Raw genomic sequence first — 21,245 nt, 5'->3', positions numbered from 1 at the left:
GCAGTACAAGTACAAGCAGTTCATGACACGGGAGGAACCAAACATGCAGACAGCAGAGAGCTCCTTTCTCTGGCTGCAGCGGTCAGCATGTTCACCCCTCTGGGGGGCTGACCTTTAGGGATTTTGACTTGGCTTGGGGGGGGATACAATGTAGAGACCGAGCCGATTCCAACGAGCCCGGGGTCAAAGCTGTGCGACCTTCCTGTCAGCCGTGAAAAATGGGAGAGTTTTTGCTTTTCGGCCTGTTCACAAATCCATGCATGCAGCACCTCGCTCGCAAGGCCGAGTGAACAGACAGGCCGTACATGCAGGTCATGACCCTACAGGAACCAAACATGACTTTAGGTGTGTTCTCCTGTCTGTCAGGCATCCAGTGACACCTGGCTTTACATCCTGCCTGCATGGGAACTGACCCTAACAGGCCTGTCAATCACCCGCTAGCAATTCACTGTTCTTTGCCTGTATGGTTTTGATCCGGGTTCCACTTTATTAACTAGTACTGGGACAAACAAGGTGTCAATCCGCATCAGCAGATCGAGCCGAATCCAACAAGACCAAGCATGACTTCCTACGACCTTCCTGTCAGCCGTGAGAAGCGTTTGAACTTGGTCTTCATGCACCCAGAGCTAAGCGCTCCTCTCTCTGGCTGCAGCGGTCAGCATGTTCACCCCTCTGGGGGGCTGACCTTTAGGGATTTTGACTTGGCTTGGGGGGGGATACAATGTAGAGACCGAGCCGATTCCAACGAGCCCGGCCTCGAAGCTGTGCGACCTTCCTGTGAGCCGTGAAAAATGGGAGAGTTTTTGCTTTTCGGCTGATCAGACAGAAATCCATGCAGCTGCCAGGTCAAAAGGCCCAGTGATCACACAGGCTTCATGATAATGATGAATATACTTATTAGACAGACTGTAGAGTACAAGTACAGTCACACATGAGCAAGTATTGCAGTACAAGTACAGGCAGCTCACGGCACTGTAGGAACCAAACATGCAGACAGCAGAGAGCTCCTTTCTCTGGCTGCAGGGGTCAGCATGTTCACCCCTCTGGGGGGCTGACCTTTAGGGATTTTGACTTGGCTTGGGGGGGGATACAATGTAGAGACCGAGCCGATTCCAACGAGCCCGGCCTCGAAGCTGTGCGACCTTCCTGTGAGCCGTGAAAAATGGGAGAGTTTTTGCTTTTCGGCCTGATGCAGCCGGGTCAAAGGCAGAGTGAACAGACAGGCTTTACATGCAGGTCATGACCCTGCAGGTCAAACTGCACATCAAACAGCATCAGTGGATCGAGGGGAATCCAACGGTAGCACTCCCGTGTCGCTACGACGCAGCCCGGCCGCGCGGCGGGCGAAAACCGGGTATGCTAAGACTTTTGGCCTAGCGCTCTCCCAGGTCACCCCGCGCTTTTAAAACGCGTACCGGGGAAAACAACACATCAAACCACATCAGCGGAAAGAGACGAATCCGACGGTGGCGGCCACGTGTCTGTACGACAAGGCACGGCCGCGCGGCGGGGAAAGAAAGGGATGGTAGCATAGCGTAGCGTTTTAGCACGTGACCTCCCTCTGATTTCGGGGCCAAACGAGGCATCGGCTGACATCTGCTCGTCGAGCCGGATCCAGCGGTGCCGGTGTGCTTTCACGTGAGAGGGACCATGTCGACGTGCCCTCAAAATGTCTGATTTCCCCTCAAATACGGCCTCCCACCCCCTTTGACCTCGCAGCGCGCAGTCTGCTTTCTGGGCCTCATTTGGCTTCCCATGCAGCTGCCTGCCTGGAAACAGCACCGGGGCATCTCCTTAAGGTGTAGAATCAGAATCTGGAGGAAGTGTGTCGCTGGCCCCTCCCACACAGGAAGTAGCCTTCCCTACGGGCCAGCGCCCCCAAACTCTGGATTCCGGTTCGGGGGCGTCAGCCGAGGGCCTCCTGAAAGGGTCAAGTCGTTCGGTGCTACGGGGGCCGAGAGACGCGGCCCCAAAGGTCGCCAAATCCCACCCAAAACGGCCCGCCACGGGCAAACCGCAAGGCCGAGAGAGGTCAAACCAGTGCACAACCACTCCACCTTGAGCAGAGAATAACATAAAAAATTCAGCCCAATCGCTCCAGAGGAAAGATTGATCATAACCCTGGGATCCACCAAAAAATGCTGGCTGAGTCTGGTGTGACCTGACACCATCCACAGGTGGCCGGTTGACCCGGGCACCGAAACTTTTCAAACACGTCCCCCAGTTCTCATGCAGGGTACCCCAGGAACGCGTCCTGTCGATTTCAGCTGTCTGAGTGTCACGGTATGGGAGCTGCGGGCCCGACCCCACAGGGGTCATGTGTGAGGAAGCCTGGCGCGTGCCCTTCCAGTACGGGAAGGGCCCTTCGCAGAGGGCCAGCTTCACCAAACTCTGGATTCTGGTTCAGAGGCGGCAGACGAGGGCTCCCTGAACGTTTGAACCCGGTCGGAGCTACGGGGGCCGAGTTTAGTGGGTCCTGTGGGATGAAAAACTTCAAAGAACAACGCCCCGCCACGGGCAAACGAAAAGGCCGAGAGGGGTCAAACCACCTCAGTCCCGGTCGTACCCCGGGTCAGAATAACATATTAAAATTTCAGCTCAATCGCTCCAGAGGAAACAGAGCTGAGGCAGTGGGTCCACTGCGGCTTCACCTCTGACCTCAGACTGTCAGGAAGTGTCGTATTGACCCGCCGTGCTCAAAGGTCACGTGAAACGCATGACACGTGTGCTCAGAGTGATTGGGTGGACTGTCAGGTATCCGTTGACACCAGGCACGACCTTCTGGGTGCCCGGGAAGTGACCCCACGGGCCCCTAAATGACCCCCCCTCGCGCTGTAAATCTACCCGCCGCGCAGTGCACCTTTCTGGGCATGGCTTTGAGCAGTGTGCCCCTGTCCGTTTGGGAGGGAAGGTTCCGTTTTCCGAGGGCGAAACGGGACAAACAACACATCAAAACGCATCAGCGGACCGAGACGAATCCAATGGTGGTGGTCCCGTGTCGCTACGACCAGGCACGGCGTCGTGACGTGCAAAAAACCGAAACGGAAGGTCTGAAAACAACAAATATAATTTTAATAATATTATTAAATAGGCCTAATAAAGTAGTTATAATAAGTTAACATTAGAAGAAAGACAAATACATAAATTGGGGACCTTTATTTTTTTTTACATTGTTTTTCAGAGTTAAAGAGCCCTGTCAGCAGCTGTGGGGGCTTTTCACACCCTTAACGAGCGGCACATTCCATTCTCTGTCCTTCCACCCCTCCCCCACAGCCTCTCAGGGGCCAGCACTCTTCTTGGAAAAGGGTTGTTGGTGGGGGGATAGAGTGGGGAGGTCATGTGGGGGGGTCACGTGGGGAGGGGTCAGGTGGTTCCCAATAGGTCAATATCCTGCCAACTTACCTAATATTTGCCAAACCAATGGGGCTTGGTGGTGGGGGTCACGTGGGGGGTGCCACGTGTGTCATAAAGGTCAATAGATTGCCCACTTACCACATGTCTCACAAATCAATGGGTCTTGGTGGGGGGGTCACTTGGGGGGCGGTCAGAAAGGTCAATATCATGCCAACTTACCTAATATTTGCCAAACCAATGGGGCTTGGTGGTGGGGGTCACGTGGGGGGTGCCACGTGTGTCATAAAGGTCAATATATTGCCCACTTACCTCATATACCCAAATCAATGGGGCTTGGTGGGGGGGTCACTTGGGGGGCGGTCCAAAAGGTCAATATCTTGCCCACTTACCTCATATATGCCAAATCAATGGGTCTTGGTTGGGGGGTCACTCGGGGGGGGGGGGGGCTTGGTCCAAAAGGTCAATATCTTGCCCACTTACCTCATATACCCAAATCAATGGGTCTTGGTGGGGGGGTCACTTGGGGGGCGGTCCAAAAGGTCAATATCTTGCCCACTTACCTCATATATGCCAAATCAATGGGTCTTGGTTGGGGGGTCACTCGGGGGGGGGGGCTTGGTCCAAAGGGTCGATAACTTGCCCACTTACCACATGTGTTCAAAATGAATGGGTGTCCAAAGGGTTGATAACTTGCCCACTTACCACATGTCTCAGAAATCGACTGCTGTCCAAAGGGTCGATAACTTGCCCACTTACCACATGTCTCAGAAATTGATCGCTGTCCAAAGGGTCGATAACTTGCCCACTTACCACATGTGTCCCAAATGAATGGGGGACCAAATGAATGGGTGTCCAAAGGGTCGATAACTTGCCCACTTACCACATGTCTCAAAAATTGAGCGGTGTCCAAAGGGTCGATAACTTGCCCACTTACCACATGTGTTCAAAATGAATGGGTGTCCAAAGGGCCACCAAATGAATGGGTGTCCAAAGGGTCGATAAGTTGCCCACTTACCACATGTGTCCAAAGGGTCGATAACTTGCCCACTTACCACATGTGTCCAAACTGAATGGGTACCCAAGGGCCACCAAATGAATGGGTGTCCAAAGGGTCGATAACTTGCCCACTTACCACATGTGTCCAAAGGGTCAATAACTTGCCCACTTACCACATGTGTCCAAACTGAATGGGTACCCCAAGGGCCACCAAATGAATGGGTGTCCAAAGGGTCGATAACTTGCCCACTTACCACATGTGTCCAAAGGGTCAATAACTTGCCCACTTACCACATGTGTCCAAACTGAATGGGTACCCCTAGGGCCACCAAATGAATGGGTGTCCAAAGGGTCGATAACTTGCCCACTTACCACATGTGTCCAAAGGGTCAATAACTTGCCCACTTACCACATGTGTCCAAACTGAATGGGTACCCCTAGGGCCACCAAATGAATGGGTGTCCAAAGGGTCGATAACTTGCCCACTTACCACATGTGTCCAAAGGGTCGATAACTTGCCCACTTACCACATGTCTCAGAAATCGATCGCTGTCCAAAGGGTCGATAACTTGCCCACTTACCACATGGCTCAGAAATCGACCACTGTCCAAAGGGTCGATAACTTGCCCACTTACCACATGTCTCAGAAATCGATCGCTGTCCAAAGGGTCGATAAGTTGCCCACTTACCACATGTGTCCCAAATGAATGGGGGACCAAATGAATGGGTGTCCAAAGGGTCGATAACTTGCCCACTTACCACATGGCTCAGAAATCGACCACTGTCCAAAGGGTCGATAACTTGCCCACTTACCACATGTCTCAGAAATCGACTGCTGTCCAAAGGGTCGATAACTTGCCCACTTACCACATGTGTCCCAAATGAATGGGGGACCAAATGAATGGGTGTCCAAAGGGTTGATAACTTGCCCACTTACCACATGTCTCAAAAATTGAGCGGTGTCCAAAGGGTCGATAACTTGCCCACTTACCACATGTGTTCAAAATGAATGGGTGTCCAAAGGGCCACCAAATGAATGGGTGTCCAAAGGGTCGATAACTTGCCCACTTACCACATGTGTCCAAAGGGTCGATAACTTGCCCACTTACCACATGTGTCCAAACTGAATGGGTACCCCAAGGGCCACCAAATGAATGGGTGTCCAAAGGGTCGATAACTTGCCCACTTACCACATGTGTCCAAAGGGTCAATAACTTGCCCACTTACCACATGTGTCCAAACTGAATGGGTACCCCTAGGGCCACCAAATGAATGGGTGTCCAAAGGGTCGATAACTTGCCCACTTACCACATGTGTCCAAAGGGTCAATAACTTGCCCACTTACCACATGTGTCCAAACTGAATGGGTACCCCTAGGGCCACCAAATGAATGGGTGTCCAAAGGGTCGATAACTTGCCCACTTACCACATGTGTCCAAAGGGTCGATAACTTGCCCACTTACCACATGTCTCAGAAATCGATCGCTGTCCAAAGGGTCGATAACTTGCCCACTTACCACATGGCTCAGAAATCGACCACTGTCCAAAGGGTCGATAACTTGCCCACTTACCACATGTCTCAGAAATCGATCGCTGTCCAAAGGGTCGATAAGTTGCCCACTTACCACATGTGTCCCAAATGAATGGGGGACCAAATGAATGGGTGTCCAAAGGGTCGATAACTTGCCCACTTACCACATGGCTCAGAAATCGACCACTGTCCAAAGGGTCGATAACTTGCCCACTTACCACATGTCTCAGAAATCGATCGCTGTCCAAAGGGTCGATAAGTTGCCCACTTACCACATGTGTCCCAAATGAATGGGGGACCAAATGAATGGGTGTCCAAAGGGTCGATAACTTGCCCACTTACCACATGGCTCAGAAATCGACCACTGTCCAAAGGGTCGATAACTTGCCCACTAACCACATGTCTCAGAAATCGATCGCTGTCCAAAGGGTCGATAAGTTGCCCACTTACCACATGTGTCCCAAATGAATGGGGGACCAAATGAATGGGTGTCCAAAGGGTCGATAACTTGCCCACTTACCACATGGCTCAGAAATCGACCACTGTCCAAAGGGTCGATAACTTGCCCACTTACCACATGTCTCAGAAATCGACTGCTGTCCAAAGGGTCGATAACTTGCCCACTTACCACATGTGTCCCAAATGAATGGGGGACCAAATGAATGGGTGTCCAAAGGGTTGATAACTTGCCCACTTACCACATGTCTCAAAAATTGAGCGGTGTCCAAAGGGTCGATAACTTGCCCACTTACCACATGTGTTCAAAATGAATGGGTGTCCAAAGGGCCACCAAATGAATGGGTGTCCAAAGGGTCGATAACTTGCCCACTTACCACATGTGTCCAAAGGGTCGATAACTTGCCCACTTACCACATGTGTCCAAACTGAATGGGTACCCCAAGGGCCACCAAATGAATGGGTGTCCAAAGGGTCGATAACTTGCCCACTTACCACATGTGTCCAAAGGGTCAATAACTTGCCCACTTACCACATGTGTCCAAACTGAATGGGTACCCCTAGGGCCACCAAATGAATGGGTGTCCAAAGGGTTGATAACTTGCCCACTTACCACATGTGTCCCAAATGAATGGGGGACCAAATGAATGGGTGTCCAAAGGGTCAATAACTTGCCCACTTACCACATGTCTCAAAAATTGAGCGGTGTCCAAAGGGTCGATAACTTGCCCACTTACCACATGTCTCAGAAATCGACTGCTGTCCAAAGGGTCGATAACTTGCCCACTTACCACATGTGTCCCAAATGAATGGGGGACCAAATGAATGGGTGTCCAAAGGGTCAATAACTTGCCCACTTACCACATGTCTCAAAAATTGAGCGGTGTCCAAAGGGTTGATAACTTGCCCACTTACCACATGTCTCAGAAATCGACCGCTGTCCAAAGGGTCGATAACTTGCCCACTTACCACATGTCTCAGAAATCGACCGCTGTCCAAAGGGTCGATAACTTGCCCACTTACCACATGTGTCCCAAATGAATGGGTACCCCAAGGGCCACCAAATGAATGGGTGTCCAAAGGGTCAATAACTTGCCCACTTACCACATGTGTTCAAAATGAATGGGTGTCCAAAGGGTCGATAACTTGCCCACTTACCACATGTCTCAGAAATCGACCGCTGTCCAAAGGGTTGATAACTTGCCCACTTACCACATGTCTCAGAAATCGACCGCTGTCCAAAGGGTCGATAACTTGCCCACTTACCACATGTGTCCCAAATGAATGGGGGACCAAATGAATGGGTGTCCAAAGGGTCAATAACTTGCCCACTTACCACATGTCTCAAAAATTGAGCGGTGTCCAAAGGGTCGATAACTTGCCCACTTACCACATGTGTCCAAACTGAATGGGTACCCCAAGGGCCACCAAATGAATGGGTGTCCAAAGGGTCAATAACTTGCCCACTTACCACATGTGTTCAAAATGAATGGGTGTCCAAAGGGTCGATAACTTGCCCACTTACCACATGTCTCAGAAATCGACTGCTGTCCAAAGGGTCGATAACTTGCCCACTTACCACATGTCTCAGAAATCGACTGCTGTCCAAAGGGTCGATAACTTGCCCACTTACCACATGTGTCCCAAATGAATGGGGGACCAAATGAATGGGTGTCCAAAGGGTTGATAACTTGCCCACTTACCACATGTCTCAAAAATTGAGTGGTGTCCAAAGGGTCGATAACTTGCCCACTTACCACATGTGTCCAAACTGAATAGGTACCCCAAGGGCCACCAAATGAATGGGTGTCCAAAGGGTCGATAACTTGCCCACTTACCACATGTGTCCAAAGGGTCGATAACTTGCCCACTTACCACATGTGTCCAAACTGAATGGGTACCCCTAGGGCCACCAAATGAATGGGTGTCCAAAGGGTCGATAACTTGCCCACTTACCACATGTGTTCAAAATGAATGGGTGTCCAAAGGGCCGATAACTTGCCCACTTACCACATGTCTCAGAAATCGACCGCTGTCCAAAGGGTCGATAACTTGCCCACTTACCACATGTCTCAGAAATCGATCGCTGTCCAAAGGGTTGATAACTTGCCCACTTACCACATGTCTCAGAAATCGACTGCTGTCCAAAGGGTCGATAACTTGCCCACTTACCACATGTGTCCCAAATGAATGGGGGACCAAATGAATGGGTGTCCAAAGGGTCAATAACTTGCCCACTTACCACATGTCTCAAAAATTGAGCGGTGTCCAAAGGGTCGATAACTTGCCCACTTACCACATGTGTCCAAACTGAATGGGTACCCCAAGGGCCACCAAATGAATGGGTGTCCAAAGGGTCAATAACTTGCCCACTTACCACATGTGTTCAAAATGAATGGGTGTCCAAAGGGTCGATAACTTGCCCACTTACCACATGTCTCAGAAATCGACCGCTGTCCAAAGGGTTGATAACTTGCCCACTTACCACATGTCTCAGAAATCGACCGCTGTCCAAAGGGTTGATAACTTGCCCACTTACCACATGTCTCAGAAATCGACCACTGTCCAAAGGGTCGATAACTTGCCCACTTACCACATGTCTCAGAAATCGATCGCTGTCCAAAGGGTCGATAAGTTGCCCACTTACCACATGTGTCCCAAATGAATGGGGGACCAAATGAATGGGTGTCCAAAGGGTCGATAACTTGCCCACTTACCACATGTCTCAGAAATCGACCACTGTCCAAAGGGTCGATAACTTGCCCACTTACCACATGTCTCAGAAATCGATCGCTGTCCAAAGGGTCGATAAGTTGCCCACTTACCACATGTGTCCCAAATGAATGGGGGACCAAATGAATGGGTGTCCAAAGGGTCGATAACTTGCCCACTTACCACATGGCTCAGAAATCGACCACTGTCCAAAGGGTCGATAACTTGCCCACTTACCACATGTCTCAGAAATCGATCGCTGTCCAAAGGGTCGATAAGTTGCCCACTTACCACATGTGTCCCAAATGAATGGGGGACCAAATGAATGGGTGTCCAAAGGGTCGATAACTTGCCCACTTACCACATGGCTCAGAAATCGACCACTGTCCAAAGGGTCGATAACTTGCCCACTTACCACATGTCTCAGAAATCGATCGCTGTCCAAAGGGTCGATAAGTTGCCCACTTACCACATGTGTCCCAAATGAATGGGGGACCAAATGAATGGGTGTCCAAAGGGTCGATAACTTGCCCACTTACCACATGTCTCAGAAATCGACCACTGTCCAAAGGGTCGATAACTTGCCCACTTACCACATGTCTCAGAAATCGATCGCTGTCCAAAGGGTCGATAAGTTGCCCACTTACCACATGTGTCCCAAATGAATGGGGGACCAAATGAATGGGTGTCCAAAGGGTCGATAACTTGCCCACTTACCACATGGCTCAGAAATCGACCACTGTCCAAAGGGTCGATAACTTGCCCACTTACCACATGTCTCAGAAATCGATCGCTGTCCAAAGGGTCGATAAGTTGCCCACTTACCACATGTGTCCCAAATGAATGGGGGACCAAATGAATGGGTGTCCAAAGGGTGGATAACTTGTCCACTTACCACATGTCTCAGAAATCGATCGCTGTCCATAGGGTAGATAACTTGCCCACTTACCCCCAAGTGACCCCCCCCACCAAGACCCATCGATTTGGGTATATGAGGTAAGTGGGCAAGATATTGACCTTTTGGACCGCCCCCCCAAGACCCATTGATTTGGCATATATGAGGTAAGTGGGCAAGATATTGACCTTTTGGACAAAGCCCCCCCCCCCCCGAGTGACCCCCCAACCAAGACCCATTGATTTGACATATATGAGGTAAGTGGGCAACATATTGACCTTTTGGACAAAGCCCCCCCCCCCGAGTGACCCCCCAACCAAGACCCATTAATTTGACATATATGAGGTAAGTGGGCAAGATATTGACCTTTTGGACAAAGGCCCCCCCCCCCGAGTGACCCCCCAACCAAGACCCATTGATTTGACATATATGAGGTAAGTGGGCAATATATTGACCTTTTGGACCAAGGGCCCCCCCCCCCGAGTGACCCCCCAACCAAGACCCATTGATTTGGCATACATGAGGTAAGTGGACAGTTTACTTTACCTTTGTACAGCTGGGACCCCCCCCCCCCCGCAAAGATTTCGCCCATATGAGGTAAGTGGTCAGTTTAAGGACCTATTGTCCCCCCCCCCCCATGAAAAAAGAGAAAAAGAGCTTTTGGTGCCACCTAGTGTATTTTTCATGACAGCGCAATAGGGGTGTCATTTGCGTGCAGGATACATTGCAAATTGACGTCGAGAAGTCCGACGGAGGCTCAGGCAGCCCTTCGCCTCAATACGGGTTCAATTGGCAACCTACGGCCATTCATTTTTTGTCCAAAACCCCCCTGGTGAGCTTACCAGAGTTACATTTTCAACTATATAACTGAGGCCTCACTGGACCATAAAAAGCCTATCATTCAGACTACACGTTTATTCTCCTGTGATCGTCATGACTACTTGAGGTGTAGTGTTTGTGTGTCTGTGCATTTTACCTGTTCTTGTCCGTCGCTGGATCATCATCAATAGTCTTGGAACCTTCTCGGATGGTTTGTGTGTCATACTTACATAATTACAGAAACACAGCATCGTACCTGTTCACCGTTCTGTGCTTCTAACCCCCTGCTCCTGTCACCCTTAGCATGTGCGTGTTTGTTCTTAAGAAAACTCCCTGTGGCTACTATCTCCCACATTCCAGAGCTCAGAGTCATAAAAGTGGGGGGATGATCTGGTACATCCCCATTCCTGTGCTTAGCTGAGCAAATGGTGGGGGTCGAATGGCTTCAAACGCATCCCAAGACCGAGCGGACGTGAGAGGGCCCGTCTCACCCCCACTCAGCCATAAAAAGACAGGCATCCAGCCATTCGTCCTCCCTGAACCCACCATTTTGTGATTTTACCTCCACTATGCTGATCTGGGGTTTTCTTAAATTGTCTCCTCTCTAATCCTGTTTAGACCTGCTTCCAATGCTCCGGTCTGGAGGCCGCAGCTTCGGCTGTTGTCCTGCTCGCCATCTTGTCCGTGTCATGCGGCTCCTTCTGCACCTGGAAGATATTCTTAAACTCTTTAAGCAGCATTTTTCCTTATTACATGTGTCCTTCTCTCATACTTACCCGTTTTCCATTGTCTTCCAGTTCTCCCTTCTTTCTTAAATGACTTTTTCCTTCACTTACCGAAACACATGACTTCTTCCTTCTTCTTCTTAGAAGTTATACATCATCAGTTATTTCTTCAACCAGTATCTTATTACTGCTTTGCAATTCTACATATGTTTCTATATTTAGGTGTTTATTCTCAGGTGGGGGTTTTGTCTCCCTCGAATGGATAAGACGGGGCTGCAGTTCCCCCCCCCCATCCATCCGTCTTTTACTTATAGCAACCTTAGATCTCCATGCTCCCCCACGCTAGCTGTGTGTGTGTGTGTGCGTTCCATTCACAGCAAGTTTGCATAACATCTCCCCCCATGGCCCTGCTGATGAGCCATCAGCAGCCATTTTGACTCAACATTTCACTTTAACAGACAATCAATTTTTCCTATCTAAATTAGCTATTAGACGTCTTTCGGACCCCGCTCTATTCTCACTTTATCCCAAGAGTACAGGTCTTGAAACCTCTAAGCGCTGCTTTTTTACTCCGGAACCCTAATTAGAATTATACGTCAAAACCGTCTGTAAACAATTTATGCTGCTTTTATTTGACGTATGATCGAATTAAAACAAAACATTAAAATGGTGTTTAAACCTTTCTCTCCCTGCTTTCTTTCAATGTTTAGACCGAATCAAAACAATACGTTAAAAATGTCTTCAAACAATTTCCGCTGCTTTTATTTAACGTAGAGCCAAATCAATATTATACGTTAAAAATGTCTTTAAACAATTTCCGCTGCTTTTATTTAACGTAGGACCAAATCAACATTACACGTGGCTGGGTCTTGAAGCCGTTTTCGCGCTGCCTTTAGCCACGTGATGTAATTAATCTATAGTGCTGGACCCGTTACCTGTCGCTAACGCACTCACAACCGGGCCAAGTAGGCCCGATCGCCTATCTAATATTTAATCTTTTCGTCCTGGGGTCTTGAAACCCGCCGCGCTGCTTTCCAGGGCATTAATTACCACACAGACTATATTTTAATACGTGAGAGGACAAATTGTGGTATAATCATTCATAACCAATGCAGTTTTCGGATTGCGTCTCTGCAGAGACCAAACCACGTTTTCAAACGCCCTTACCCTTTATTAACTCTTTATATTGATAGCGGGGTCCTCTTGTTTTATAGTGCACACTTATCTCGTTTTATCACATTTATCCTTATCCTCTCCAACTGCGCTGATCTGCTTCGTCCGTGTGCTTTTCACAGAATGCAAACTTTAACGTTACTTTATTAAACGGGCGTTACTTCAAATACGACTTTAACTCGTACGCTCATGCAAGACCAAGCTACTATCTGGCAGAATTAATCAAATAGGTTCTGCTCACCTTTGTTTGCGCAGATCAGATACAGCGTGGTCTCAGAGCGGACTGCACCCACTGGAGTGACCGGGCGGAAACACCAGTTTCTGTAGGGTTTTACCAAACCCTCTTCCGGTTCTTGTTCTCCATAGTGGGTGCGTAATCAATGAGGAGAATGTGGGTTAAGATTAAGACATTTATATAATTAACAGATCAGCCCAATTAGTTCAGATATCAGCGCTGAGATTCCAACACAGCTCTCGTGCCCGCGCTTCATTGGAATGAAGATGCTTCCCGCTTCGTCCTCACGTCATTCTGTCCCCTGAAGGCGGGACTTTGCCCCAGCCAATCTAAGCCCATGTCTATCTGTGTTGTGTGATGTCACTGTTGTGATGCGTTCAATTGAAATCAGTCATTACAATAACAAACTAAACGTGGTGCGTCCCTGTTGTTCTGTCGGCATGTAAACACGTTGTGGAATCCCATCTACTATGGAAATTCCCTACACCAGAGCAGAAGGCGAGAGATGTGGTGAAGACCACATGGCAAAGACACCTGTACAGAACAGGCAGGGAGGCGTGTCTCTGTCTCTTTTCTTTCACCCATTCAGGTCCAGAGATCCAGACCTGTGCAAAGGACATCCGGTCCCATCAACAACATGGGAATTCCACGGGGCGTCCTGAATGCATCTAACCAACTAACCTGAAGGGGGGTAACATTGTTTAGAGAGCGTCCAATAAAGATGATAGGATCAGTTGTGTGCAATAAAACGATCGATGTTTACTAATCCTACCAGGGGTTAAGTCAGTTCATGACTAGTTACAGGCACCGCTCATAATACATATTAAACTACTAACATTTAGAGATGCATGACTAGCTGGTAAAGTTAATGTTCTGTTACAGAACGCTACATGTTTAATCTGGTTGTTCTAGACGGAGACTTTTCAGGATTTAGAGCGAATAACAATGAAATTATAGGATATTAATGTGTTTGAATGCCTTTGATTTGATTGGGATATGGTTTAACTTTAATGAAGTGAAGTTATGGGGAAGTTTATTGTGTTAAGTAGATACAGTTGTGGGAATTTTTATGGCAGGTGGAGACTGTTGTATACTATGTATACGGCGGCTATGATTGAGTGTATTGACAGAGCGGTGGGGGAGGCCATGCCCCCGCCGACCTGATGATGGAGCAGGAGGCCCGGCTGGAACGGGGCTCCAAGGAAGGAGGGGCCGGAGGGAACCTGAGGGAATGCCTGAGACGTGGCATTCATGTTCCCACCGGTTCTGAGGATGACGAAGAAGAACATCATCTATAGTCGGGTTTGCATGCTACATGACACACTGTCGCTAAGGCTAACACATGGTGACTCTGCGCAGGGAGAGGTAATGATAATTGTGTTTAGTTTTCTTGTGGGGATTCTAGATCTCTGTATTGTAGGATTTTTGGCGTCCCTTATGGACGCCGTAGGTGAGGCTAGCTCACTCACAAGGCTAGGCCTTGGAAATGTTTCGATTTTTCCACTTTGTTGCACAACACGCCTTTGCGCCGGTTTGTGAGTTCACGCTGAGTTCCCTGGGATGGACGTTCATGTGTCCTGGAAGTAACGTCAGGCTTCCAGGCTGTGACAACCTGCTGCTTTTCCATCCGCTGGACGGGGACACTCATAGATCGGTTGCGGGGTCCTCATATAGTTTGCACCATACATTGATTTATGGAGTGACCTGGTTGGGTCACACCATCAGGGGAAGTTGTAGGGAATTTCCATATTAGATGGGATTCCACAACGTGTTTACATGCCGACAGAACAACAGGGACGCACAACGTTTAGTTTGTTATTGTAATGACTGATTTCAATTGAACGCATCACAACAGTGACATCACACAACACAGATGAACATGGGCTTAGATTGGCTGGGGCAAAGTCCCGCCTTCAGGGGACAGAATGACGTGAGGACGAAGCAGGAAGCGTCTTCATTCCAATGAAGCGCGGGCACGAGAGCTGTGTTGGAATCTCAGTGCTGATATCTGAACTAATTGTACTGATCTGTTAATTATATAAATGTCTTCATCTTAACCCACATTCTCCTCATTGATTACGCACCCACTAAGGAGAACAAAGAACCGGAAGAGAGTTTGGTAAAACCCTACATTACTTACCGCAAGAAAATGGTTATTGGGTTGAATCTTTGGGGCTTGGTTCTGATTTTCTCTCTTTTACAGTGTCACAAACCTGACAACAGTCCACATGAGAATCCACACAAGTGAGAAGCCTTACAGGTGTGAAACATGTGGGAATATTTTAGACTGAGTTGTCACTTGACAGACCACATGAGAACCCACACAGGTGAGAAGCCTTACATGTGTGAAACATGTGGGAAACATTTTAGAGAGACTGGTTGCATGACACGCCACATGAGAACCCACACAGGTTAGAAGCCTTACATGTTTGAAACATGTGGGAAACATTTTAGACTTCGTTGTCACTTGACAGACCACATGAGAACCCACACAGGTGAGAAGCCTCACAGGTGTGAAACATGTGGGAAACTCTTCAGACAGAGTGGAGATCTGACAGTCCACATGAGAAACCACACAGGTGAGAAGCCTTAAAGTTGTAAAACATGTGGGAAACATTTTAGACTAAGTTGTAACTTGACACGCCACATGAGAAACCACACAGATGAGAAGCTTTACAGGTGGGAAACATGTGGGAAACTTTTCAGACAGAGTGGAGATCTGACAGTCCACATGAGAGCCCACACAGGTGAGAATCCTTACAGGTGTGAAACATGTGGGAAACGTTTCAGACAAATTGGAGATCTGACAGTCCACATGAGAACCCACAGAGATGAGAAGCCTTGCATGTGTGGAACATGTGGGAAACTTTTCAGACAGGATGGAGATCTGACATTCCACATGAGAATCCACACAAGTGAGAAGCCTTACAGGTGTGAAACATGTGGGAAACATTTTAGACAGAGTTGTCACTTGACAGACCACATGAGAACCCACACAGGTGAGAAGCTTTACAGGTGTGAAACATGTGGGAAACTTTCCAGACTGAGTTGTAAGTTGACAGTCCACATGAGAACCCACACAGATGAAAAGCCTTACAGGTGTGAAACATGTAGGAAACTTTTCAGACAGAGTGGAGATCTGACGGTCCACATGAGAACCCACACAGATGAGAAGCCTTACAGGTGTGAAACATGTACGAAACATTTTAGACTGAGTAGTAAGTTGACCGTCTGCATGAGAACCCACAAAGATGAGAAGCCTTACATGTGTGAAACATGTGGGAAACATTTTAGAGAGTGGTTGCGTGACACACCACATGAGAACCCACACAGGTTAGAAGCCTTACATGTTTGAAACATGTGGGAAACATTTTAGACTTCGTTGTCACTTGACAGACCACATGAGAACCCACACAAGTGAGAAGCCTTACAGGTGTGAAACATGTGGGAAACATTTTAGACTGGGTTGTCACTTGACAGACCACATGAGAACCCACACAGGTGAGAAGCTTTACAGGTGTGAAACATGTGGGAAACTTTCCAGACTGAGTTGTAAGTTGACAGTCCACATGAGAACCCACACAGATGAGAAGCCTCACAGTTGTGAAACATGTGGGAAATATTTTAAACTGAGTTGTCACTTGACATACCACATGAGAACCCACACAGTTGAGAAGCCTTACTATTGTAAAACATGACATGTGGGAAACATTTAGACTGAGTGGAGATCTGACAGTCCACATGAAAACCCACACAGATGAGAAGCCTTACAGTTGTAAAACATGTGGGAAACATTTTAGAGAGAGTGGGTGCTTGACACGCCACATGAGAACCCACACAGGTTAGAAGCTTTACAGGTGTGAAACATGTGGGAAACTTTTCAGACAGAGTGGAGATCTGACATTCCACATGAGAATCCACACAGATGAGAAGCCTTACAGGTGTGAAACATGTGGGAAACTTTTCAGGCAGAGTGGAGATTTGACATTCCACATGAGATTCCACACAAGTGAGAAGCCTTACAGGTGTGAAACATGTGGGAAACATTTTAGACTGAGTTGTCACTTGACAGACCACATGAGAACACACACAGGTGAGAAGCCTTACATGTGTGAAACATGTGGGAAACATTTTAGAGAGAGTGGTTGCATGACACGCCACATGAGAACCCACACAGGTTAGAAGCCTTACATGTTTGAAACATGTGGGAAACATTTCAGACTTCGTTGTCACTTGACAGACCACATGAGAACCCACACAGGTGAGAAGCCTCACAGGTGTGAAACATGTGGGAAACTCTTCAGACAGAGTGAAGATCTGACAGTCCACACGAGAAACCACACAGGTGAGAAGCCTTAAAGTTGTAAAACATGTGGGAAACATTTTAGACTAAGTTGTAACTTGACACGCCACATGAGAAACCACACAGATGAGAAGCTTTACAGGTGTGAAACATGTGGGAAACTTTTCAGACAGAGTGGAGATCTGACAGTCCACATGAAAGCCCACACAGGTGAGAATCCTTACAGGTGTGAAACATGTGGGAAACGTTTCAGACAAATTGGAGATCTGACATTCCACATGAGAATCCACACAAGTGAGAAGTCTTACAGGTGTGAAACATGTGGGACACATTTTAGACAGAGTTGTCACTTGACAGACCACATGAGAACCCACACAGGTGAGAAGCTTTACAGGTGTGAAACATGTGGGAAACTTTCCAGACTGAGTTGTAAGTTGACAGTCCACATGAGAACCCACACAGATGAAAAGCCTTACAGGTGTGAAACATGTAGGAAACTTTTCAGACAAAGTGGAGATCTGACAGTCCACATGAGAACCCACACAGATGAGAAACCTTACAGGTGTGAAACATGTGGGAAACCTTCCAGACTGAGTGGTAAGTTGACAGACCACATGGGAACGCACACAGGTGAGAAGCCTCACAGGTGTGAAACATGTACGAAACATTTTAGACTGAGGAGTAAGTTGACCGTCTGCATGAGAACCCACAAAGATGAGAAGCCTTACAGTTGTAAAACATGTGGGAAACATTTTAGAGAGAGTGGTTGCTTGACACGCCACATGAGAACCCACACAGATGAGAAGCCTTACAGGTGTGAAACATGTGGGAAACTTTTCAGACATGGTGGAGATCTGACATTCCACATGAGGATCCACACAAGTGAGAAGCCTAACAGGTGTGAAACATGTGGGAAACATTTTAGACTGAGTTGTCACTTGACAGACCACATGAGAACCCACACAGGTTCAGAAGCCTTACAATTGTACAACATGTGGGAAACATTTTCGACTAAGTTGTAACTTGACAGTCCACATGAGAACCCACACCGATGAGAAGCCTTACAGGTGTGAAACATGTGGGAAACATTTGAGAGAGTGGTTGCTTGACACACCACATGAGAACCCCCACAGGTGAGAAGCCTTACAGTTGTAAAACATGTGTGAAACCTTCCAGACTGAATTGTCACTTGACAGACCACATGAGAACCCACACAGATTCAGAAGCCTCACTGTTGTAAAACATGACATGTGGGAAACATTTTAGACTGAGTTGTAACTTGACACGCCACATGAGAACCCACACAGGTGTGAAACATGTGGGACACTCTTCAGACAGAGTGGAGATCTGACAATCCACATGAGAACCCAGACAGATGAGAAGCCTTACAGGTGTGAAACATGTGGGAAACGTTCCAGACTGAGTTGTAACTTGACACGCCACATGAGAAACCACACAGATGACAAGCTTTACAGGTGTGAAACATGTGGGAAACTTTTCAGACAGAGTGGAGATCTGACAGTCCACATGAGAGCCCACACAGGTGAGAATCCTTACAAGTGTGAAACATGTGGGAAACGTTTCAGACAAAGTGGAGATCTGACAGTCCACGTGAGAACACACACAGATTAGAAGCCTTACAGGTGTGGAACATGTGGGAAACATTTCAGACAGGGTGGAGATCTGACATTCCACATGAGAGCCCACACAGGTGAGAAGCTTTACAGTTGTAAAACATGTGGGAAACATTTTAGACTAAGTTGTAACTTGACATGCCACATGAGAATCCACACAAGTGAGAAGCCTTACAGGTGTGAAACATGTGGGAAACATTTTAGACTGAGTTGTAAGTTGACAGACCACATGGGAACCCACACAGGTGAGAAGCCTCACAGGTTTGAAACATGTGCAAAACATTTTAGACTGAGTAGTAAGTTGACCGTCTGCATGAGAACCCACAATGATGAGAAGCCTTACAGTTGTAAAACATGTGGGAAACATTTTGGAGAGAGTGGTTGCTTGACACTCCACATGAGAACCCACACAGGTTAGAAGCTTTACAGGTGTGAAACTGTTCCAACAGAGTGGAGATCTGACAGTCCACATGAGAACCCACACAGATGAGAAGCCTTACAGGTGTGAAACATGTGGGAAACTTTTCAGACAGAGTGGAGATTTGACATTCCACATGAGATTCCACACAAGTGAGAAGCCTTACAGGTGTGAAACATGTGGGAAACATTTTAGACTGAGTTGTCACTTGACAGACCACATGAGAACCCACACAGGTGAGAAGCCTTACATGTGTGAAACATGTGGGAAACATTTTAGAGAGAGTGGTTGCATGACACGCCACATGAGAACCCACACAGGTTAGAAGCCTTACATGTTTGAAACATGTGGGAAACATTTCAGACTTCGTTGTCACTTGACAGACCACATGAGAACCCACACAGGTGAGAAGCCTCACAGGTGTGAAACATGTGGGAAACTCTTCAGACAGAGTGGAGATCTGACAGTCCACACGAGAAACCACACAGGTGAGAAGCCTTAAAGTTGTAAAACATGTGGGAAACATTTTAGACTAAGTTGTAACTTGACACGCCACATGAGAAACCACACAGATGAGAAGCTTTACAGGTGTGAAACATGTGGGAAACTTTTCAGACAGAGTGGAGATCTGACAGTCCACATGAAAGCCCACACAGGTGAGAATCCTTACAGGTGTGAAACATGTGGGAAACGTTTCAGACAAATTGGAGATCTGACATTCCACATGAGAATCCACACAAGTGAGAAGTCTTACAGGTGTGAAACATGTGGGACACATTTTAGACAGAGTTGTCACTTGACAGACCACATGAGAACCCACACAGGTGAGAAGCTTTACAGGTGTGAAACATGTGGGAAACTTTCCAGACTGAGTTGTAAGTTGACAGTCCACATGAGAACCCACACAGATGAAAAGCCTTACAGGTGTGAAACTTGTAGGAAACTTTTCAGACAGAGTGGAGATCTGACAGTCCACATGAGAACCCACACAGATGAGAAGCCTTACAGGTGTGAAACATGTGGGAAACCTTCCAGACTGAGTGGTAAGTTGACAGACCACATGGGAACGCACACAGGTGAGAAGCCTCACAGGTGTGAAACATGTACGAAACATTTTAGACTGAGGAGTAAGTTGACCGTCTGCATGAGAACCCACAAAGATGAGAAGCCTTACAGTTGTAAAACATGTGGGAAACATTTTAGAGAGAGTGGTTGCTTGACACGCCACATGAGAACCCACACAGATGAGAAGCCTTACAGGTGTGAAACATGTGGGAAACTTTTCAGACATGGTGGAGATCTGACATTCCACATGAGGATCTGATAGGGTTATTCGCTAATTTTCATTTTGTTTAATGTAACTGTTAGGTGAGGAACAGTCCCATCTGGTGGGCAGCGATGTTTGCACCCTAAAAGTATTGTGATGTCACTGGGTCAAGAGGTGGAGCTACGAAGGTGATAAATAAACATGTTCCGGTCAGCGGAACAGAGTTGGTTTTGAGAAGCGCGCCAGACCACCCGGTCTTGGCTGCGCCAGAGAGAAAGCATCCGTGCCTCTGCCTGCTTCATTTCGATGCGTTTAAGATTTAATATCACAATGTTAGAGGCTTTATCCCCAACATTTATTGGTCCTTCGAGCCGGATAATCCAATATCACGTGAATCCACGGTCCGGAACGTGCAGCAGGAACGCGGACGCACGCGGTTTTTGCGCAGGCATGGCGACGGTGAGTCGACAACACAGCGGGTCCTCGGAGAAGGCCCCGTTCACGTTTCGGTCCGACGGAGGATCCGTGTGACGGAGGAACAGCGGGAAATACGCATCGATGGACGAAGGTAAGTAGGATTTAAGATGTTTATGTGTGTGAATGAGTGAGAATGGAGGTCGCGCGCATCGCGTGCTTGTCGGTTACGTAGACGGGTTTCGTCTTAAACGTTATCTGTGGAAGGAAGTACTAAAACGGGACTCATGTTATTTATGTTTGCCTTGAAATC

At 47.9% G+C, this 21,245-nt stretch overlaps 1 protein-coding gene and 2 pseudogenes across 1 annotated transcript; all 3 read left to right on the top strand.

The window, feature by feature from the left end:
- Nucleotides 1-10,536: 10,536 nt before the first annotated feature.
- On the top strand, nt 10,537-16,594 carry LOC137914957 (zinc finger protein 135-like; annotated as a pseudogene).
- Nucleotides 16,595-17,201: 607 nt separating this feature from the next.
- LOC137914955 (zinc finger protein 85-like) lies at nt 17,202-18,336 on the top strand (annotated as a pseudogene).
- Nucleotides 18,337-19,297: 961 nt separating this feature from the next.
- Nucleotides 19,298-20,575, top strand: LOC137914954 (zinc finger protein 43-like; the record flags this gene model as incomplete). Its single annotated transcript, XM_068758439.1, is given in 1 exon segment — nt 19,298-20,575. A coding segment is annotated over 1 exon segment (1,278 nt), but the record flags the coding sequence as incomplete, so codon positions are not given.
- Between the last annotated feature and the right edge of the window lie 670 nt (nt 20,576-21,245).

The sequence above is a fragment of the Brachionichthys hirsutus genome, unplaced genomic scaffold, assembly GCF_040956055.1.
Source record: "Brachionichthys hirsutus isolate HB-005 unplaced genomic scaffold, CSIRO-AGI_Bhir_v1 contig_446, whole genome shotgun sequence".
Taxonomy (NCBI): domain Eukaryota; kingdom Metazoa; phylum Chordata; class Actinopteri; order Lophiiformes; family Brachionichthyidae; genus Brachionichthys; species Brachionichthys hirsutus.
Note: the sequence above shows the minus strand (reverse complement) of the source record. Positions and strands in the feature narration are given on the sequence as shown.